The sequence below is a fragment of the Pelobates fuscus genome, chromosome 9 (assembly GCF_036172605.1).
Source record: "Pelobates fuscus isolate aPelFus1 chromosome 9, aPelFus1.pri, whole genome shotgun sequence".
NCBI classification, from domain to species: domain Eukaryota; kingdom Metazoa; phylum Chordata; class Amphibia; order Anura; family Pelobatidae; genus Pelobates; species Pelobates fuscus.
This window is the reverse complement of record NC_086325.1, coordinates 70054871-70079540: the sequence shown is the minus strand read 5'-3', so window position 1 is coordinate 70079540 and position 24670 is coordinate 70054871. Positions and strand designations below refer to the sequence as shown.

General features: G+C 35.6%; 1 protein-coding gene across 1 annotated transcript in view; it reads right to left on the bottom strand.

Annotated features, from left to right (window-relative positions):
* Positions 1–5482: 5482 nt before the first annotated feature.
* The window catches only part of LOC134573762 (sodium- and chloride-dependent neutral and basic amino acid transporter B(0+)-like), a 28324-nt gene continuing 9136 nt past the window's right edge, over positions 5483–24670 (bottom strand). Inside the window, exons 4-14 of the mRNA XM_063433541.1 lie at positions 24051–24212; positions 21533–21668; positions 20441–20573; positions 15439–15579; positions 13757–13985; positions 12429–12554; positions 10039–10157; positions 8767–8866; positions 7747–7856; positions 7179–7346; positions 5483–6585 (exon numbers count right to left, since the gene is read on the bottom strand). Of these exons, the coding sequence (XP_063289611.1) occupies positions 6421–6585; positions 7179–7346; positions 7747–7856; positions 8767–8866; positions 10039–10157; positions 12429–12554; positions 13757–13985; positions 15439–15579; positions 20441–20573; positions 21533–21668; positions 24051–24212 (1589 nt within the window). The 3' untranslated portion in view covers positions 5483–6420. The remainder of the gene's footprint in view (positions 6586–7178; positions 7347–7746; positions 7857–8766; positions 8867–10038; positions 10158–12428; positions 12555–13756; positions 13986–15438; positions 15580–20440; positions 20574–21532; positions 21669–24050; positions 24213–24670) is intronic.

The window sequence follows — 24670 nt, the reverse complement described above, 5'->3', positions numbered from 1 at the left end:
TATGTGTCATAATGCTAGTCGGCTGTTACAGCCATAAACGCCTTGGCTGCAAGGCGGGGTGCGGCATATCAATCGCGGCTAAAAGCCGTGTATGCTTCCTGGTATGCGCGAGCATGTACCTTGAAACTCCGCCCCCAAATGTGCACGTGATACGTGCCATAATGAATGACTAAAATAAAAGCTCAGTGTCTATGAGGAAAAATGTAGAAACAGACATGCAAGGAGAGTACCGAAAAAAACATATAAAGGATACTTAAGAACATATTTATGATCTATCTTAATAGATAATTTATTAAACCTTTATTGGTAATATGTCACAATATTCACAATTATCCCGGCAGGGTTGACTCAGCCCTTCATCCTTCCGAGGTAGATAAAATGAGTACCATTAAATTGGGTGATAGTAACAACCCCTGGATGTTGGGCTAAGGTAACATCCCCAGGACGTACTTGGAAACCAGAGTAATCTGAATGTACCTTTCCTGGTTAAATACTTTGTTATTATTATTATTATTATTATTATTATTATTATACACGGCGGTATTCGCCATTGACACAATGCACCTGGGTGAGTTATTCTTAATTGCTATTCTAGCTATATATTGTCATTTTATGCATGTATTTTTTGTTGTCCTATCATCCTTGACCCTGATGAAAGTCCCGAGCGGGGACTGAAACGTTGGTCGTTGATTTTATCCTGATTTGAATAAAGCATTTGAGTTTTTAAAGGCCGGTGAGCAGCTATTTTTTGGCATTTATATATATATATAAAAAACTCTAAATGGTTATATCTTTAGGTAGGTATGGGAATTTTCCCAATACGCTATGGATAGGTTTGCATAGCTGGGGACAAACGTTGTCCCCATCACTGTACCCTGTAAATAAAAATTCCAAATGTAATTATTAGTTAAAATCAATTTGATTCCATTTAAAATAAATCATCTTGTGTCCTGAGTATTGCTGAATTTCCAATAAATAATTTGAACGCTTTGAATCCTTATTTCCATACTGAACGCCTGCAAATAAAACACCTTATTGCCAAGAGTAGTTAAAATTATTCTGAGTCCCTTTGAGCTAAAATTAAATAGTGTTGTGAGTATTGCTGAATTTGCAATAAATAATTCAACTGCTTTTATTCCTTTTAAATGATATATGATGGAGAATAAGGAAGATGCATCTATTTAAACCAAAAATGCATCTTTAATATAGGCTCTGGTGCTTATAACAAATTGGTGTAGTTGAATATCCAAGTATTCAGACATAGTATAGAATATGGAGTGGTCTCCCAGGTAGTCTATACCTATTGTTATGGATTTTGTTGAGGGAAAAAAAAAACAGGGTGCTAAGTTATTCAAATGATTGTATTATTGTTGACTTAGAATTCAAATCAAATGGAGTTTAATCAATAGCTGTAATATATCCAACAATGTTACATTGTTTGGAAAACCAAAACACAAAATTGTGGCATTTTCCAAAGATAAAAAAAATAAAAAATAAATTTGACCGATTTAAGTTGTGAACTAATGGATTTTGGTGGACACGTGAACTATACTAGGGGAAGTATAGTTTAACATGTTCATAATAACAGAATAAATGCACAATTTACTATTGCACTACAGCATACAGGAAAAAAATGAAACGTGGAGAAATATAATTGATTAAAACTTTATTCGAAGAACTGACAAAAATACCTTTATGTTTATCCCTAGAAAAATACATAAATCATTGAGAAGCATATTTCCAAAGTTGTTATTCATGCCATTTTAAGTAAGTCTCAGTACACTTGATTTCATATGTAAAAGACTAGAGATCATTTTATGTACATCAGTGCTGTCTAATTAGTTTTTTAGTTATTGTTCTACATGAAGGGGAGGGCTATGCACATTGTTGTTGCCCGAATTTTCTTGGTAAAAAAGCAATGAGGAGGCCCCTTTTGCATTTGAGGGCGATAACATTGTAACCCATACTGTCAGCTAACCTGAAATCAAAAATCAGATATTGAGCTGCAGGTGAAGACAAAGGGATAAAGAAGTCTTTCCAGACCATAGAGTAGGCTGGGCTTAATATAAAAGAAAAAGTCATAAGGTGTAAGGTAACTCACAAAACTAAGACAAGCCAAATTAAGGATTCCAGAGAACATATAAGTCAAACGAACCAAGTTTAGTATAGGTAGTGATCAGGGATGGTCAATAAAAAAGTTGGGTCAGGAAATGCATAACATGAACACAAGAGGAAAAGTCAAAATGAGCTCCACACTACATAGGTAAGGACCACAAACTTTCAATGGTCAAGAAGAAGGCACAAACTCACCATGTACCATGAGCAAAAAAGTATATTTTTCTACTATAAAACTGACTGCTAAAATAATTTTTATGGTTATAATTTACATTATAATATTTAATGGAATTTCTCATAAACACTGCTAGATTACATACTTTAGTACATGGTAGATGTACCTGGTGTATTTCAGGTAGCAGTGACAGCATTTTGCTGTACACAGATTGTAAACTGCTTAATAACTACTGTAGTATTTAAAAGAACACTCAATGCAGCATAACCACCACAGCCGGCTGCTCTGGTTATGGTGCCACGATTGCCCTGGTGACCACCCAGAGTAAGAAGTCAAACGAAAACTTACTGCTGTTCCCTGGGAACATGCTTCACATCCAGCTTCTCCTGCAAGGGAAGCCGATGTCTATCCTGGGTTAAGCATAACCCGATACGGCACCAGGCTCATTGACTGACAGCAGTCAGCTGGCACTTTCAGCCAATGAGAGCAGCTCTACATAGGCCTGCTTGGTTCACTGGGTTCTCCCTGCAAGAGAATTCAGAATTAGGATTGCAGCAATGAGTTCCCAAAGGGTCCCAGGTAAGTTGACAAACAATTTAAAAAAGACATTTTGAAACAATATGACTAGTTTGTCAAGACTAACCTCTGTTCCATCGCTGCTCCGGCGGCACCTCAGAGTCAAGGCCAATGGAATGCATGCGCAAATGCAAGGGGCGGGCTGCAACCTCTAAACATTGTTCGCATCACGTCTCCCAGGCAATGATAGACGCTTAGGAGACGTGCAGGACTATTCCATGCTGCAGGGCAGCCCTGTGGGTGCGGTTGGAATTAATTAGGGATATGTTTACTCCCATGGAAACCCTGCTTAACTGACAGCACAATGCACCAATAGGGTGTTATAGAGGCATGTCAGAATAGGAGTGCCTTACATTTTTTACCCTATTTAATTGCTCAGTTGTTCTGTGCTAATACCCTGTAAGTTACCTGTGTTAAAGCTGATCTCCTGGATCTATCTGACCTCTGGCCTGCCCTTCCGTTTCTGATACTAGCTGCCTGGATTTTTGGCTATTGGACTGTCTGACCTTGCCTTGCCCTTGCCACATTTGTTTTCCCTAGACTTTGTTTTTTTAATTTTGCTTACTTTCAAGTACTGCATTTTGGGTTTCATATACCTAACCTGAATACAAATACAAAAAAACAAGTCCTGCGCTCAAACTCCCGCTACTCTTGGGTGGCAGCAACGACCATAGGACACATCAGCCCCAATACATACAATAAAAAACAAAGAAAAAATTACCTGCGCTCTTCCCAAATCCCTATGCATATTTAAACAAATGGAGGTTATTTAGTTTCTCCAATGGCCATGAGAGAGATTAGCCCACCTGCCACGTGTGTTCCTTATTAAGGGTTAATACGCATGTAGGGGTGTATATAAAAATACCCCTCTGTCTCATTAGAGATATCTTTGCCAGAAGTTCAAGGAAGCAAGGTGAATGGTTAGTGTAGGAGCCACCTGAGAGGTTTGCCACTTTTCATGTGACAACACACAGCCATTAATTGTTGAGTTATTTTGAGGGGACAGCAAATTAACACTTTTAAACAGGCTGTACACTTACTACTTTACATTGTAGCAGGGTGTCATTTCTTCAGTGTTGCCACATGAAAAGATATAATAAAATATTTACAAAAATGTGAGGGGTGTACTCACTTTTGTGAGATACTGTATATATGCAAACATCTGAGTTTAGGATTTTGGTCCAACATTTGATAGAACTGCCTTAAGCCACCTACACGTTATTACACACAGAACCATTATATATATATATATATCACAATGACATTTAAAACACAAATATATCTCACTGTGAGTGTAAGATAAAGAATATGCAATATGTACAATGATGTTGCTATATATCAGATACAGTTTCCTTCTATCTAATATTAAACGATTTAGTAAACTTTGTGCAATTCTATTTTTTTCCCTTTACAGAGATTGTTGATTGTAATCCCTAACCATGAATATAAATGTAAAATACATAACTGAAGATATCACAGTACTGATGGGATGACACTTTGGTTTGAGAAGTTGTAGAAGAAAAAAGAAACCAAATAAGTGTGGTGCTTCTGAATGAAATTGGAAATTCTGGTGAAATGAAAAGTAACAAGTGGCTGAATTCAATCAAACAATATTCTCCCATTCATTTAAAAGAAGAATTACAGATATATTACAGTGTGTTCCAATGGGAAACACTTGCGCGTGTGGAGTGGTTGTGTGTATGCAGGATATTGCAGTATACATTTCGACTAACCAGCTTCCTGTTAAAAAATGTATTGTCGTTTTTTGTTATTTTTGCCCCCCCAGAAAAAGTTCATACATGCATATTGAAACATTAATTATCATATCCTAAATGTACTCTAAGCAATTAAATCACTACAACTTGCTTTAGTGGTTATGTTGCCTAGTGTTTCATTGCAATATCCCAATGGCTTACTGTCAAACTATTTAGGACCAGCTTGACATTAATTAAGGCTCTTCCCAGTGCCTGGGGAGCACTCCCTACTTGTCCCAACTGATAATGTGGAATTAATACATCTGTATTATCAATATCAGTTACACCTTGGAGGGCAGTGATTGGTTAAGCATGCTGGAGAGAATTAAGCCATTCGGTTGGATGAAATTTACACTGATAATTTGTATATATTAATTTTGCATTATCTGTGCAGCCGAGGAGAGGGTGGTCTCTACGCATCAGGAAGAGTCACAGTTTGTGGCAAACGGCCCCTACACTATTTGACAATAAACTGTGGGATGGCATCATTACACACTAGGCGCTATATTTCTCAGAGTGCCCCATTAAGGAATCATATATACTAATTTTGTCCAGGTTTATGGAATGCTTCAATAATAGTTGCAATGGGGTTATTCCTCAAAGTGTTCTGAAAAAGTGAGTGTTAAATTCTGTCTTTTTGTAAAATTGTATTTATTAAAGTGTTCTAAAAGTAATTTAAAACATCATAGTTTTATACATAGTAAAATTCCCCAATGTTGCAGTTATTTCAGAGGACCACTAAATTTAGAGTAGCGGGAAAAAGAGAACCGAAACAAAACACTTTTCTGTAAGAAAAAGTGTATGAAAGATTGATAAATCCTTTGTTGGAAAAATTGGATATTCGAATAAGATGGTTAAGGTGTAAATGCAGCAACAAATGAAACAAAACTCATCAGATTTAATAAATTGCTTAAAAAAAAATCTTTGAAAATTAGATGTAAACATGTCAGTGACACTTGGATAAATGATTCATACAAATTGCATAGTGAAACATATGCAACACTAAGACAACACTAAGACAGTGACATGGAAATGAATGTGTTATAGAGATAGTCAAGTCTGAAGGTCCCTCTTTAGCAATACATCTTTGGGCCTCTGATCTTTCACTGTCCACGAGGCCATTTAGAAATGGGCTGCTATCTCTTCAGTCAGTCCTGGCAATCCTGAAGCATTCAATTAAGAGAACTACTGCGCATGCACAAACGTATTCTGCACAGTGTATCATTCAAGTGAATCTAAAAAAAAATATATATATTTACGCGCAATAATAATGATGGATGAGAACCAGTCTCCACTCTTCATTTGAAAGTGGCAAACACAGATATGGAATAGTTGTGCAAAATATTTTTATACTATGAGCACCATGTATCTGGCATCATGGCGATGAATTCTTGCATTTTTTTTTGTGCATTTAAGAAGTGTTGTGTTGCATTATATTATTATAAACTCATATGAACAAACTATATCTTTGGTAAAATTAAAAAAAAAAAATTACAAGAACAATCTCTAAAACCTAACATTCCTTAAAAACATTCCTTAAAAAAAAAGGATGATGCAAATGGGAATTTCATTTGAATAATGATTGTGTTTTATATTTATCAAGTTCACTATGAAATTTGTGCTGTTGAATTTTCCGATGTTTAAACCATACTACAAGGAATAGCTTCAAGAAATGCTCTTGTCCAATGTGCCACTTGCTATTCCATGCACAATAAAGGAGATCTGGTTTCTTACTGGTTAAAAAAAACCTCTTTGCACCAATAAAAACAAAAATAATAAATATATCCTTTGGTTTTTCTTTTAGTTATCCGGAACAAACTCTGTGTTGACAAATCCTCCATCTATTGTTGGCAAATTGACATCATTTGTAACTTTCTGTAAATCAGTAGATTTGTATCTTCCTTGTCGATGTTGCTCCAGGGCAGGTCCCCAGTCTGGGGTTGGGGAACATATCTTCCGAAAGCGCTGTAAATAAATTATCTTTTACTATTATATCCTATGTGATTTACAATGACGGATACAAAAATCTAAATGTTTAAAAATTAGGAGCTTAAAGCCTTCTATATAGCACAGAATATAGAGGAAAATTACTTCATCTGACTATAAAGGTATGTAAAGGACTTGAATCAAGCTTGAAACCATTCTTAATTTTTTAAAATTTCTTTTTTAATTCTCCACCCACATGTCTACTTCCTGGCTTAGAGTGTTTTTTTATTTTTATTTTTTGTTTTTTTTTAAGTCCTAATGTTTTATTAATTTATTAATTTAGATATATTTAATTACTTGCCCATTATTGCTAATGTTCTAAATTAAATTCCCAACTTGAAGAACCGACCAAGCTTAGTTTTTGAAGTCGGATCCAACTTGGTGTTTTGTGGATAGCAAAGTTAATAGTATATTTTAATAGTGTGACTTTGCAACTGACTCAATATTAGTAACATATAAAGAATGTTTCACTACATTGTCTATTACTATTCCAAAAAGTCCCAGGTCTATCATAGTGAGTAGACCCCATAGTGTCTAAATGTATGTATAGCATCATGGTCATGGATTCTTACCTGCAAAAGTGTTCCTTCAGACTGGTACAGTTTGACACACGCAAGGATAGGAATCCAAATAAGGCAGAATATTATCATTAACCAGCCTATAACAACGCCCCATGTGGGGTATGGAATAGATCCATGCATTGGGCTTGAAAATGTTACCAGGGACCAGATCAAAATGGCCTACAAAGAGAACAATAGAATGTTGTCATGAGTAACGCAGAATGTTGTCTAGACCACACTTAGTTCAGCAAAATCCACAATTTTGGATTATGTAGCATTAATTGGCTCTGGCAAATAACCAGCAACTAAATTTCCCTGGTTTGCCTCATTGTCAGCATGCAAAATAGAAGATATCACTAAGAAAAAAACAATGTTTGATGCTTGAGAGAAATTAGTTAATTAGCCAAGATGGTTCATTTCAGATTTATTTGCCATGGCAGTGGGAAAATCCAACTGAACATACTATTTATACTAGCATGAGGAAAAGGGATTTGTGTCTCCAAGAACACTGTGGCTCAGGTCGCCCCAACCTATGTCCTCAATTACATGAACTGAATCTCACAGAGTTTTGTTGACTTACTAACAATAGAAGAGGAGTTATGAAAAACCAGCACATTCTCCACCACAGCCAGAATATCCAATTTTTTTTCCCAATCATCATTTCAATATCTTCAATAAAACGGTTTCCACCTTTGGAAGACAAGAAAAATATTACAGCACTATTACAGACTCTTGATGCTGTAGGGTATATTATGCAAACATAATGCTATCTCAAGGTTCTGGAGATTTTCAAACACCACTCATTGGCATTTTTATAGGACACATGCATTATTGTTATGAATATTTTTTTGTGAATTGCATACAGCTAAACGGACACAGTCTAGGTCTTGACCTATAACTGCTACCCTGAAATGTCACATAACATTTGTATAATATATCAGAGCTGGACCTGCAACCAGACTTGGTACCATATTTTGTGCCTGACATTGAGTGTCAGGCTCATATTGCATGACTGATCCTTTAATGCTTTACTTTAGTTTAATAGAAATTGACTCAAGGAATCATTTTGAGAATAATGTTCTGCCTTTGTAAATCTAAAAAACCCTATTAAAATGCTTATGTCAAATATGACCCCTCTATTAACTCTGAAGTTTGTGCCATACTGCAGACTACAGCTGACCCATCAATAGCTGAGGTTTGCATTCTGGCAATTCATTTTCTTTATATGTGAAGGTTTTTCTGTCTTCCTGTCTATCCATTATTTTATCAATTTAGGACAAGGGATAGGCAAATCATATTATATCATGACTGTCCTGGCACATTGATTATTTTTGATACTAGTTATTTAACCCCTTAAGGACACATGACATGTGTGACATGTCATGATTCCCTTTTACTCCAGAAGTTTGGTCCTTAAGGGGTTAATCTATTGTGTGATCACATCTGCCCTTAGTGTCTACTGCAACTATATAAGGTGACATCTGCCCCTAGTGTCTACTGCTACTATATAAGGTGACATCTGGCCTTAGTTTGTATATTGCTGCTACACTGCTAGATACATTGTTATTTAGTAACATCGGTTTTATTACGTTACACTCACCATAAATCCAGCAGATTCCTATAATCTCCAGAATTGCTGCAATAAGAATTCCCCATCCAGCACAAAAGTAATCAATAAGATCCACCCAGAAAATCCCTGCCTGCAAAATCAGAATAATAATTATCAGCAGACATGAAAAAGTCAATTTAAATACTGATAGCACTTTACATATCTGCCTATCATGCTTCCATAGTTTGTTGCTTGATTGTGTTGGCATAGATAGAGTTAGGAGCAACACTGTCAAAGAGAGTGTGTTATGAGCTATGATTAGGCTGTCCTCTAGTGGGCAATTTATTCAGTAATTCAATCATGTCAGAGAAAGGTTGATGAGTATACAAGCAATATTTCTATGTCAAGTACTCATCTAAGTTTAAAAATCATGGGTGCTAAAGCAAAGCATGATTTTGATTTCAGGAATAATAAAAAATAGCTTCTAGTGTCTCATTATATTGTACCGGATGAACGTAAAGTATCATCTACACATTGGGCAGAGCTGAATGTTACCAATTTCACAAACATATGCATAAAATTGCAGTACAGGCACTCCTCACTTATCGACTGAGTTCCGTTCCTATGACTAGGTCATAAAACGAATTGGTCACTAAGTGAGGTTGCATCAGACCAGCGTGACAACCAAGTCTTGCATGCTCTAGAGAACAGGTCTATGTTCGAAGGGAATTCCCCTAACAAATCGTGGTGAGTCCCTCAAATGTACGTTCAGGGAAATTCTCTCGAACATAGACCACCTCAGCCTGCTACCAGCCTGGTACTAGGTTGGAACCAGGGACATTTGGTAAACAGGTAAGTCGTTAAGTGAGGACTACCTGTATATACGTTATTCAAGGAAAGGAGGGGTTAGGGGGAATAAAGACGTCAAATCTCTGCCCGGTAGGAGCTAAATCGAAAAAAGCTCAAGCTAAACTCCATAATTACCTAACAAATTAATATTGGAGACCTTTAGCAAGCTTTATAGGAGGACTCATGACAGGCAATATGCCACATGCAGAGAATCGGGCCCTAGCCCGATATTAACAGAAGCATCATTCATTATTAGACTGAGATGTTTCCACCTAAAAAATGCAGACTCTCAAAACCCAAAGAATATAAGCTCATTTGTGCAGGGCCCTCACTCAGCACTTTATGTTCCAGTACGTCCAATTTGTCTCGTTGCAGCTACTTATTTGTCAGGCAACCTATTGACCCTTTATAGTTACAGTGCTGCTAAATTTGTTGGTGCTTTATAAATAATAATAATAATATAAAAAATATTACCTCAGTAACACAGAGTAGACCAAGAAAGAAAAACACAATGCACGCTCCAACAGTTATCAAACCACGCATTTTCTTCATCACCTTTGGGTACGCATCTTGTATAGTGGTTGTTATTGTCTCTGTGCGGTAAGTAAAAGAAAACCACATTTAGGCATGAGTGTGTACTAGTCGCTGTACTTTTCATCCAGTTGTGTTCAGGTGACAACTAAGTTGCAAGATTTTGGACACGAAAACCATTGTAAAATGTTTCCAACTAAGTTACTCTGGCCTAAATTTTCCCAAAAAATTTTTTTCAGTTTGGAACTGCATACGGTTTGTGAATAAGCAATTAGGATGTAGAATTTAAAAAAAAAAAAAAAAAAATACAAATGCAACAACATTGTGTAGATATATCTCTGTTATAATACTCACTATTGTCATACTTAAAACTGAACTTTATGTAGAAACAAGGGTTTTACTTTTTCAATATATTTAATCATCATTATATTAGTAGAGATTATTTTCCCATATAGAAGGTGCGTCCCTTCCTTGTGAGTCAGCGAGTAAACTGGATTTTAATTATATGGTTAATCAGTCATTACCTGAGGGCTTAGTTGGGAAACTACTAAATGGAACTGTTCTGACAAGTTAAGGACAAATAGCATAACGTTCTATCCAATTTGGATGGGTAAGCAATTTAAACACAATTGGCAGACTATGTCCTTTTGAATTTTGATTAGCATAAATCTTATTTTTGAAAGTTAAGTTAAGAAATAGATGAGTTGGAAAAGATGTATTTTAAGCAACCTTGCACAAACTCCGCATTAATCAGTATTTGTATACCGATATTTTAAATGTTTTGTTTGCTGAGTCGTACACGTGGATTCCAAAGATCAGTAACTTTATCATTCATGATGCAGTTCAATAAGACAATCCACAGCCCATATTACAATACCAGATGGAACCATCTCTGAACTCATGATCAGTAGATGACATTTCACAAACCCTCAAAATATATGTTGTTTTTATTATTCTGCTTATTTTTTTTATCCTTTTCCATTTTCATCTCTAGACCTTGCTTTCCATTTTATCAGTCGGGGGTCTCCTTTCACCCCCCCCCCCTCCTCCTTGTTATCCTAACCCTAGGTTTCTCTACATAAAATTGAAAATTAATGCATTTTTATTTTACTTTTTTATTTATGACCTACATTTAGTATTCTTTGATAAGCTTTTTAAATGACTGCAATCTGTTAGAATTTTTTTTTTTTTTCAAATGATGTACCTACAGAAGTTACCAATAAAACCTATGGTACTTTTTGTAAATAAATAATTAGAAAAGTTATAATATGAAACACGTGTCCAAAAACATTAAATCTAGACCCATATATGTTTTTACCCGATATAATTTCAAAACTGCAATGTTTCTATTAAAAAAAAGTTCTCCAAATTACAAAAATATATTATGGAAAATAAGGTTGTTCTACATTGAGAAACAAGATTCTCCACTAATTTATAAAAGTATTTACTATGTTCAAATAAATCTTTAAACAGTTCAATTAGTACAGATTATTACTAATATAAGCCCCTAAATGTTTTCTTAATGTTAATTGATGTCTATTGTTAATGGTTTGCATCAAAATTTTGGGGGTAAATATATAACTAACTTAACTTTACACTCTTCACTAATCATTTACTTGTGGTATTACATAGTGGTAGCTTACTCTACATAGCTATGCAGAAGAGAGAAACTCTGTTTTTAAATCATTTTTAAATATGGTTATATCAGCCTTAAGTTTGTAATTCACTTGTCACTTCTCTACAATTCCAGATTTAGACGATAACTCATACACTTGGGATATGTAAAACATCCGCTCTGCTTTCTTAGCTCCCACCGATAAAAAAGGTTTTTTAAGATTTGAGACAACCTTTGTATTTTTTTTTTCTGTACAAAGCTTGGAGCTGTAATTCATTTTGTACATGATGTACTAGTTTGTCATGCATCCTTTGACTCAGTTACAAGACAAACTGGTACATTTTGCTCAGCAAAGGACCTAAACAGTGATTGTTTATGGCCTTATAATATGTAACTTGGCACTCTACATGCTACTATTGTTATCACAATTCCCTGAAATGATCCATGTATACACAGAGAAGGAAGTGACAAGATTAGAAAGGCATCGAAAGTTTAAACAATACACAGGCACAATACGGTGACGTAACCAGAGTTCTGATGGCCCGTGGTTGAACAAAATATCTTTTCATTGATTAATTTGAAAACAAAAAAACATTAATTTATTTTATTAACTACAAACCACATTTGTGTTAACGTGGAACGGGCAAGTATAATATATTCCTTTAACTCATCAAATGATTAACTGACATTTATCCAGATAAAATCAGCACACACTCACCTACAGATGCAAATTGAGAGTCCAACCCAAGAGTCAGCAGCATGAAAAAGAACAAAATAGACCACAGTGGAGCAACGGGCAGCTGGGACAGAGCTTCTGGATAGGCAATGAACGCTAAAGCAAATCCTAGTAAAATATATAAATCAATATAGTAAAAATCTATAATGCAATATAACAACAGGTACAGAGCATAATGTATGAGAAATTCCCTTATTATCAACAATATATATTTTTCATGTATCCATTACTGCTAAATATTTCCAACAATCGTCAATATAGTTTTTAAAACCAATAATCAACATTTCTAAATAAATTTGATTAGTGTGAAACATTAAAATGAAAAAAAAAATCCATATATCCAAATTACACTTCCAAAGGAGAAAACACTCCTCAACAAAGTAACATTTAACAAACAAGCACATATACATTGTCTAGACATCATTAATCTCCACTAAAGCCTTAGTTTTACTTTGCAAATTGAAAATACAGCGCGTAGATTTATATGTTGTAGTTTAGTTAGTAATGGCTGTTGGGACATACAAGATGTTACTATAATCTTTGGTTCTGTGTGTTTAGATAACTCGGACTGAATGTTGAGTAGGGTGGTGGGGGCCCAGGGTGGGTTGGGGCCCAGATTGCGTATCGGGTGGGTGGGCGCCCAGATTGCGTATCAGCTGTTAGAATATTGCATATAAAAATTGGAGACAGTAAGTTGGTTAGATTGTAACTAAACCCTTATTATTTTTACCTAAGCCATGGGTTTTAAAATGTTTATGACTTTATAGATTTTAAAGCTAGTTTGAAGTTGAATGTCTTGTGTATACACACACACATACAGTACAGAATATACACTGAAAAGTACTAATAAAGTAGTACATATATAACATTTTCTTCAGATATATAATTTTCTCTGCAGATATTTTGTATTTTCCAGGTTATTCACTAATTCATAGCTAGTCATTCATAGCTAGTAAGCTTGTTTGAACAGGGACTTCTATCCCTCTTGTCTCTGTTAATATTTTGTATGTCAACTTGTTGCTGTCAATTATTCCCATTATATGATTGTAAAGCACCGAATAATTTGTTGACACTGTATTAATTATAATAATAATTAAAATAAATGACTTAATTACTTGATGGGCATTTAAAAGGAAGTCAGAATTAATTTCAAAAGTTAGCTGAACTGACAGCATTAACCAGCAGGAGAATTTAATTTTGGCCTAAACTTTACTTTGAATTCAGTTTGATTTCCTGACAATCAACATTTTAGTGATTGCCCCTTGTTGTGTATTTTGCATTAAGCTGTTTAGTGGTCACACTGAGTTTACCTGAATCCACTACCTCCTGTACAGGCTTCTCAGCTTTAAAGGCCATGTGGCCCAATATGGAGAATATTGCAAATCCAGCAAAGACGCTTGTGAGGCAGTTTGTAACGCACACCATTATGGCATCTCCATAACAATTATTTTTAAATTTGTTGTACGACGAGAGAGCTACCAGGCCACCCCATGCAGTTGATAAGGAGAAAAATATCTGAGTGGCAGCATCTTTCCAGACCTGTAGAAGAAAATATAATGATTATGAAATGTTCATGGCATTACAAATCAATGTTCTGTATGAAAGATGTGTAATACAATAGACATAAGTGTCTTAATCTAGGATTGTGAGGCTAGTGTGGATGGCAGTCTGCCCAACTTCTCACGGAGGCTTATTAATGAAACTCACTTCAGGAAGGTGTATCAATTTAACTAAGTAAACCTGTTTCTCTTTTACGTTTTACTTGCACTGTATTTTTGGGTTGTTAGGTTACCCAAGTTTCAGTATTCACTGCCCACCAGAGTCAGCGCTATATCTATCCCCCCTATTATATCAATTTAACTAAGTAAACCTGTTTCTCTTTTACGTTTTACTTGCACTGTATTTTTGGGTTGTTAGGTTACCCAAGTTTCAGTATTCACTGCCCACCAGAGTCAGCGCTATATCTATCCCCCCTATTATATCAATTTAACTAAGTAAACCTGTTTCTCTTTTACGTTTTACTTGCACTGTATTTTTGGGTTGTTAGGTTACCCAAGTTTCAGTATTCACTGCCCACCAGAGTCAGCACTATATCTATCCCCCCTATTATATCAATTTAACCAAGAAAACCTATTTCTCTTTTACGTTTTACTTGTACGGTATTTTTGGGTTATTAGGTTACCCAAGTTTCAGTATTCACTGCCCACCAGAGTCAGCGCTATATCTATCCCCCCTATTATATCAATTTAACCAAGAAAACCTGTTTCTCTTTTACGATTTACTTGTACGGTATTTTTGGGTTGTTAGGTTACCAAAGTTTCAGTGTTTGCTGCCCACCAGAGTCAGCGCTATATCTATCCCCCCTATTATATTAATTCAACCAAGAAAACCTGTTTCTCTTTTACGTTTTACTTGTACGGTATTTTTGGGTTGTTAGGTTACCCAAGTTTCAGTGTTTGCTGCCCACCAGAGTCAGCGCTAAATCTATCCCCCCTATTATATCAATTCAGCCAAGAAAACCTGTTTCTCTTTTACGTTTTACTTGTACGGTATTTTTGGGTTGTTAGGTTACCCAAGTTTCAGTGTTCGCTGCCCACCAGAGTCAGCGCTCTATTATATCAATTTAACCGTTAACAACTTGTCATGTTGCAACTACTCGTTTGTTAACACACCTGCTGTACAGCCCTGTGGAATTTGCGAGCGCATTATAAATATTAATAATAATAATAATAATAGCATCACGTTTTTTGTTGTGGGATATAATAGTAATCACTTAGCAAAAAAAGAAGCAAGTTGAGGCTTTGTAAAGGTGGGAGAATATTGCTTACATTAAAGAACAATTCAGAATGAGAGCCGAGAGCCAAATATTATGCTATAGACTAGGACGTAAAAATTCCTTGAGCCTCTTTCTAACTGGCATAAAAAAAATCTAAAATATGACTATGAAACAGTATAAATAAACATTAATTACTGATATTAAGATACCACTTACATCTGCGTTATTTAGTTTTGAAAAATCCGACTGTGTGCCAATATAATAACTAATCCCTTCGTACGCCCCTTCCAGCGTAGCGCCTCGTACCAAGAGAATAAGAAGGACAATATATGGAAATATCGCAGTGAAGTATACCACCTGTCAAAACAAGCATGATCAGTTACACATTCAGCAGTTTCAAACTTACATTACATTCTTGCATGATTTCATTATAGAATTAAATGGAGGTGGAAAATGTGCATATATTTTTGCTGGCAGGGTTGAGGTTTGTGTGTTTGCAAAACAGTGAATTCTGGCTCATCGACACGCAGCTCCAAAAAGATTGGCCAGAATATCCATTTGGGAAAAAAGTTTCCAACTCAGCTGAACCGATCATTTTCATTATCGAAATACAGTGTTACATTGCTTTTCAGCTTTTATTTCCTGCATAAATAATTAAAGGGGCACTGTAATCACCATACCCACTACAGCTCATTGTATCTAATTGTGTTAGAGATATACTAGCCCTCACAGACTATCATTGCTGTCCAAATGGGGTGTTTCTGCACATGATAATGTGGAAGAGTATTTTCCCCATTTTCAGTGCTGCTTAAAATGGGTCGGACTATGTGCCGGAGAGAGCCTTGGCTTTCTCAATCTCCTACAAATTCTCTCTTACACAGTGGCTTATTGTACATAATCTAGGTTCCCATCTTAATGTTTTATGATTGGGACCTAGATTATGTACAATAAGCAATTAGCTAGGTGACCTATTCTTCAGTAAAATAAGCTCAACTATCCGTTTTCATTAATAACACATACTGAAATATATCCTGCCAAACACTTTCACTACACAGTTCTCAGTACTAAAGGGGCACCATTGAGTAAGGTAGAGCCACTACATTAAATAACTTATTATGCCTGGGATCAAAAGAATATAACGTCTCCATGCCAAGTTGCCAACCACTGAAAACAGTGGGATAGTTGTTTCTCCAGGTTTGGAGTTGTCCAGAAGAAAGAAAGGTCAAGGCACTCCAAAATTCAACAAGGCAAATTTATAACAACAAAGCTTTCAGCAACTTTCGACCCTACAGTTGGTCTTCAGCCCTGGACTTATGATCTACTGCCGTTGTACCTTCACAAGCATACAGTAAACTGAGCTACCAAAGAAGGTAGAGGATAAATGGAACACCTGTATCCTGTAACCATGGTAATAGCCAACAGTTATCTCAGCAAATTGGGGAGTACTACATCTTCAGTAATTACTGGAGATGGATATTGTAGCACATGTATGGTAGGACTGTATGCTCGTATGTCATACAACATATATAGAAACATAGAATGTGACGGCAGATAAGAACCATTCGGTCCATCTAGTCTGCCCAATTTTTAAATACTTTCAGTAGCGCCTGGCCTTATCTTATAGTTAGGATAGCCTTATGCCTATCCCACGCTTATATATTCTTGCATGGTTTAAGTTCATTTAAGTTCATTTTAATTTGCTGTTAAGTGTTTTATTTAAGTAACTGCTGAGTCTGAGTAAATAATTGTTTGAAATCCACAACATGAAAGTTGCAATTTGCATTGTTTGTAGGTTTTCCTTTTTAGGTGTAATTTTACACATCACATCTTCCTTCTGAAAAGGAGCAGTCCAAGCCTATCATTCGTTGAAACAGTGAAACTGTGTCAGTGTCTTTATATTGTGATTTTGCCCTTATTTATTCCTTTTCAAAATGTATTTCTTTTGAAAATGATACATAAACACACACACAAAAAAAAATTCAACATATCTTTATGTGCAAGGTTAAAAAAATATGCTTATATAAAATGTACATTTACTTTTTAAAGGGACACTATAGTCACCTGAACAACTACAGCTTAATGTAGTTGTTCAGGTATGATCTATAGCTCCCTGCAGGCAATCTAATGTATACACTGTATTTTCAGAGAAAATACAGTGTTTACATTGATTGATAGGAATACCTCCAGTGGCCGTCACTCAGACGGCCACCAGAGGGACTTCCTATCATGCACTGCCCTAAAAAGGCCCTGTACACGTCAGACGTATTAAAATACGTCTGACGTGTGCTGGAGAGAGAAGGCACTGTGTGCGCGCCTTCTCTCTCCAGCCTGTCAGCAGAGGAGGGGGGCGGGCAAAGACCGCGAGCTGAGCTGTCAGTCAGCTCAGCTCGCGGCCGCGCACACCGCGCACATGCGCGGTAGTGCGCTCAGGACTTCAGAGGGCGGCATGAATGCCGCCCTCTGAAGTATGTGCGCATGTGCGGCGAAGCCGCGCGTGCGCACAAGGGAGCAATGACGCTTCCAAATGGAAGCGTCTGATTGCTCCCTGCTCGCACCCGCCTATTTCGTAATTTTGACGAAATAGGGGGCACGGCTTCACAAGGCTCCCGGCGCTGGAACCAGGTGAGTAAAGTCCTCTGCCTGGAGAGTCCCTTTAACATTATTTTGGTCTAACATTTACTTTGAATTTACTTTAAATTCCTGACAATTGACAAGTTAGTGAATAACCCTTTCTGTCCTAAGTGGAAAAAAAAACACTGATGAGATGCAACAAAGTTGATTTCTTCTCCAACGTTTAAATGTTCTGGATCATTGATCTTTTAAACAATTACACTCAGAGGTATAGGCCTCATTAAAATGACATATGGTGTAACACAAATAACGAAAAATATGGCTCCAGGGAAGGAACTTACGTGCACACTCAGACTAGGTGTCTCCAGATGAAACCCTACTTTAGATAAACCATCTCTACAGAAAAATTAGTATTAAACCACCAAGCAAATTCATGTTATTATTTGGTTGAAACTAATACTTTATGGGACAATATAGATTCATATTGGGCAAAAAATTGTTTACTCTATGGGGCACTTTATATCTTAATAGTTCACTTCACAATATGTTAAACTGTTGTTTCCTAACAGCGCAATGAGTTTATTGGTTTAAAAAGCAGTGTCATTGAGTGCCGAATACAGTAGTACATTCTATATGGTTAATTCTTTTTTAGTATGCTACAGTTTATGGGGCAATAAGTCCAATATACTTTGCCCTTCTAATGTCATTACCTTTAGTGCTGTGTTTTACTGCAAAATAGAGTTGGATGGTAGATGCAGTCTGTTAATGACCTACGTAACCAGCCTGCTGAGAACAATTTAGTTTTATGTTCATTAAAACAGTCCTGATCTGACGTAATATGATCCAGAACCATGGCTCCATCAAAGGAAAGCTCTGCACAGCTGCCCTTTATGATTGCTGATGTATTATCTGATTTATGAGATAATACAACCATTTTATTGCCACTTTATTGGACTAGTCAAAAATTAGTTGTATTATACAATCCAAAACTCCACTCAATCCTTAACAGTGCTTGTGCAATGAATTTATGGATGGAAAAGCTATATCACACTCAAGCAACATCATGTTGAATGAGACAGTTCAACATTGGTGAATTGGTGGTAACAATGGTAAAATAGCTTTTTCGGTGCACAAGCCCCCTTTTACTCACCTTTATTCCAGCGTTGCGCCGGTCTCGTTGTGACTTGACCTGCCTCATTCCACCTTCGTAGCTGAGATCATATATGCTGATATAAGCCTATCCAATGCATTCCCACAGGAAAGCATTGAGAGGCTATTGTGTATGCGTGACAAAATCAATATCTCCTCATATACATACGTTGAATCAATACATGCTTATGGGGAACGTTCAGCAGAGCGTGGAGATGCTCAACACCAGTGCTGCACACTTTGCAGCACTGACCCATAAAGCACCTCTTGTGGCCGTCTGATTGACTGACACTAGAGGTGTTACTAGGCAGCAATGTAAACACTGCCTTTTCTATGAAAAGACAGTGTTGACATTAAAAAGCCTGCAGGAACTGACCATACTTACCAGAAGAACTACATTGAGCTATAATTGTTTTGGTAACTTTAGTGTCCCTTTAACTCCTTAAGGACCAAACGTCTGGAATAAAAGGGAATCATGACATGTCACACATGTCATGTGTCCTTAAGGCGTTAAAGGTACTCTATGTTGAATCTTAAACAAATGATTGGCCAGTTGAGTTGTGTTTGAAACATGCTACACCAATTATAACATAGAATGCTCAAAAACTGAATTTTGTTGTGTGCAATAGTTTAATCACCTTTCTACTGAGGAAATAACGTATATATGCCAAAATCCTGATGTAGAATATTTTAGCTTAATTTCTAACATTTTAATTTATAATTTGGAAGGAAAAGGCTTCAGTAGGTATCTAAGAAATCAGAAAATTAGCTTGAATAAAAGCTGATTCAAAATGTCTTGTTAGTTTTAAGAATGGATCACATAGAGTACCTCACATATTATCACATGATACAAATATGTTAAGCAATATTGGTACTCTGTGTGATACAAAAAATATAATATACTTTGGGAAGAGTGGATTATTATGCCTTTATTTATTTTAGACCTTTAGAATGATTACATGGTGTGGTTAGCCAGACAATTTAAGTTCTCTGTTTAAATTTTAAGGGCTATCCCAGTACTGATTTAGTCAGAAGTGAAATATCAAAGGAAGGGAGTCCTTAGTTAATTAATACATTTTATATAGATAATTATCTCATCAAAGGCTTACACAGTAAATTTTAGTAGAGGCATTAGATTTATTAGGGAGGGGATCAGGGATTTTTTTTTATGAAAAAAACAAAAACAAAAAGGTAATTTCTACTCATAAAAAAAAAACCTAAAACATAGCTAAACCTTTTTTTTTAACTATCAACTGAACACTTGTACTTCAAAACGAAAACAATATCTAGTGGTTAACATAATTTACAAAGATAAATTATAACGTAGATTTTTAACCAGAACAATTTCAAACTGGCAAGTAGGATCCTAAATGGGAGGACAGTGTACACAACTGATCCCTGTATTAGGGCACACCTGGAAGACACCTTGTACACACCTATGTATCCCATAAAGCAATACAAAGATTATCTCTCAATTGACTGTCATTCGTAGCATTACCTTTCCTGAAGATTTAATGCCTTTAAACAGTGCAGCTCCAATAATTATCCATGCAAGAAGAAGACATAGAGCCAAGTACCAAACAACTTCTCCAGTCTCATCGAGACCACTAGAACGACGAAGTGCCACCTTTCTACAAATTTAAATAAAACAATTATTGCTGGTTCTCTCATAATAATATTTGCCCGTATTTCTAAGTATTAGCTTTTAAATTATTTGGCCTACATAATTTCCCCCCGAATTTAAATGTACTTTTATTTTGATAGACTAATGATATATACTTACACAACTATAATTATTATAATGCATACTTATTAGAGCTATCTCAATTATGCATGTATTTTTAACAAAAGAACAATTGGATTACATTTTATTAATCAAATAAATAATTATGGAATTAAACACCAGATCAATAATTGTATGTAGAAAAATCAAATTATATTTTAAAAGAAAGTGACCTTTTATATATATCTATAACAATTTTTTATTTGTGGGAGGGATTGGTGGTTATCCAATTTTTACCATGGGAACTTCAAAAAAAAATATTTACCGACCCCAAAATAATACAAGACAATGGTCTCTATGGAAATATGTTTCATTGGGTCCTACAGTAATTGTGCTATTTATATTGCTACCAAAATATAACAAAAAAAGATTTCAGTAGTGATATTTCAGCCTGAACATAATGTCATTAAGCTAATTTATCAGAATGTTGGCAATTTAATAGAGGAAAACATTCTTCTTTATGTTTATTGATCTTGTTTGGCTTGGGGTGGTTAAACATTTTCAAGATACATTTAATGTCATCCCCACTTCACAAGAATTTGTGGCCTTGTTTTAGATAATTGTAATGGGTTTGTTTTTCTGGTATGAAGTGTTTACTATTTTCATAAATGGAGCAATCATGGATTAAAAGTTCCATCAAAGTTTTGCTATTTTTGTATGGCTAAGTGAAAAGGCCAATTTAAATTTCCGTCACATAATTGTATGGAAATAAGATTAGATAATCAAACCCAGCCTATGCAAATGAATTAATTCCAGGCTGCAATGGATAAAGGGTAATGTATCAATTTCTTATGGATATATACTCACTCCCAGTATTGCTTGCTTGGGATTTCTGTGTCGAGCCTCACAGTTGTATTAGGTAAACAGGTGTAGTTTTGTTGCTTGACAAAAGTAAGATTGACTGTTTCCAATATATCGAAGCTCATATTAACGCTGCAAAATCCTGTGAAAGAAATGTTATCAGTCAATGGTAATATTGACCGTCGACAGATAATTAATCCAAAAGAGATGTCTTTGTTTGAGTTTGATAAATATACAATCTATCTTGTTTGTTAGTAGAGTATAAAGAACAGAAACATTTAAACTGACATGCTGGTAGACACCTGATACGTTTTCAAGATAGTTGACATTTGCAAAACCGAAAAATACAATATATAATGCTTTTATTTTCCTCGTATGTTTGCATGACACAGACGAGATCTGTCAGTCTTTGACATATCCTCATTTAAGTCTGGAATGCAAACACTAGCAGAACTTAATAAGTAAGCCATCTAATCATAGTGCAATTAAATTAAGTAATTATCTAACTGTTCCCTGATAACTTCTGTTTAACTCGTCAAATTTCAAATTGCTTTTAGTATAGCAAATTGCCTTAAATTATCAAGAGATGAAAATGGTGTTTTTCAGTAACTCACAGTTTGAATAACTGTGAATTTTCCCAGTTTCTATCTAGGAAAAAAGGACACACTACTTAGACCACAAAAAACAATGCATGTCACTAAATAAATGATGTCAACATTTAGTGTCTCATTGCAATCAAGTGCTTCACAATCAGTTGCCAGTAGGCGAGATATCTCTTATCTAGAAAAATATCTATTCTTCCTCTAAGTACTGGGTGCAGCATTATTGAAAAACAGTGTGCATGACTATGAGGGGCAGTGATTTTAAGGTCTCTTAGAATAACCTAGAGGTGGGGATGAGATAAAGAGCAATATCGTATAATACGTTTGGATGATAATGGAGTGGTAGTAAAATATATAAACCCACTCACATGGTTCTGAGCCTTGGCAGGATAGGCTCAGATCACTTAGGCAGGCATGTTTGGGATAACACGAAACCTTTCAATGGAAGAGGGTCACGCTGTTCCTTTAAAAGATAAGATACCAGATATGGTGCAATATATATCTTTAAAAGGAACAGCGTGACCCTCTTCCATTGAAAGGTTTCGTGTTATCCCAAACACGCCTGCCTAAGTGATCTGAGCCTATCCTGCCAAGGCTCAGAACCATGTGAGGGGGTTTATATCTTTTACTACCACTCCATTATCATCCAAACGTATTATACGATATTGCTCTTTATCTCATCCACACCTCTAGGTTATTCTAACAGTCCAAGAGGTGGGTGAGTTACCTCACTTTGAGCGCTCCACCTATTGACTGGCGTTGTTTTTTTTAACCACTCAGTCTACCACTACACTTTATGTATTTGTGTTAAGCTGTGAGAGGATTATACACTGGTGGTAGCAGCACGTTTTTTTTTTTTTTCACAATTATCCATTCTAAGCGCCTGAATACTCAATTACTGTTTTTGTACTTATTTTAAGGTCTCTACTGAAAGATGTGCAGATCTCTTTAACTGATTAGAATTATGAAAAGATTAGAAGAGAGCTAAAATGTTTTAAGAAATAGGATTAAAAACACTGTAGATTGCTTTTTTTAAACCAATAAAATTGAGAATACAGTGAGTTTGGGATACAGTAGTTACAGGAATAAACAAGAGAAAAGATGAATGAGCGAGAAAGAAGCAAAACAAGAGACAAAAATAATATAGAAAAGAAAAGTGTGATTAAAGAATAAAGGGCAGGAGGGAAAGAAGAAACACGGGGAGACAGGCAAATTGGAGACAAGGTGATTTAGAGAGGAAAGAGAGACTGCACTGAACTTTTTCACATTGTATAGCTTTGAGGAAAGATTAGACGCGGGTGGCAGGGGGGAGGGGGAGGAATGTGATAGAAACATTTAAATACATAAAAGCAATCAAAAGGAATTAAAAGAAGAAAAAGTACCACAACAAAAGAACATAGTCTTAAATTAGAGGAGCAAAGGTTTAAAAATAATTTCAGGAAGTATTACTTTACAAAGAGGGTAGTGGATACATGGAATAGTCTTCCAGCTGAAGTTGTAGAGGTTAACACAGTGAGGGAGTTTAAGCATGCGTGAATAGGCATAAGGCTATCTTAGACTTAAAAAAGGCCAGGGACTAATGAAATCATTTAGAAAATTGGGCAGACTAGATGGGCCAAACAGTTCTTATATGCAGTCACATTCTATGTTTCTATGTTCACCAATGTCTGTTTGTATCCTACTATTATTTGTTATAAATTGCCACCATATTCTACAGCTCTGTACAATGGGTGGACTAACAAACACGTTTTTACAAGAAGAAGTTGGACGTACAGAAACAGAAGGTGCTAAGGGACATATTCAAAGACTTAAACTGTAAAGGGGATTTCCAATAAATTACAGCAAAAATGAATAGAAAATAATCTACCGTATGTTTAGAAAACTATAAATTATATTTTATTTTAAATAAATAAGTGGATTACCTTTGGGAGTCTTGCTACAGTTGGCATCAGCCCATTCAAAACACTCAGACCACGGAAGTACACTTGTAAACGAAGCAAAGAGATAGTACAGGCTGTAGGCAATGATGATATTATAATAGATTGTTACTAGTGTGGAAATAAGAACCATTGTAATTCCAACACCTGTGGATTCAAAAACAAAACAAGATGGCCATGTTAATGTGTTTCCTTTCGTTGAAAGAATTGAAATTAATCTGATACCGCAATAGAAAGGCAGATGTTATTTTAATGTGTAGCACATAGTGTCAGTTTTAAAATGTCAAACGTTAATCTGGTATTTTTTTAAAGATATATATATATATATATATATATATATATATATATAACGTCTACAGCTCCCTAGTCTGTATCAATTTGTTTGCTCTGAGTTGGTTAACATCATTTCATTTAAGCTGAATAATGCGTACCTATGAATATATTTTAATCAAAACTTCTGCTTATTTCAAACCTATTGAAATTGTTTGACAAAAACTGGAGAGGCTGAACCCATAGCCTCTGTGCTCTTTAACAGGTTTAGGCAACCGGTGACACTCCAGATGTTGTGGACTACATCCCCCAAAATGCTCTTAAATCCATAATGT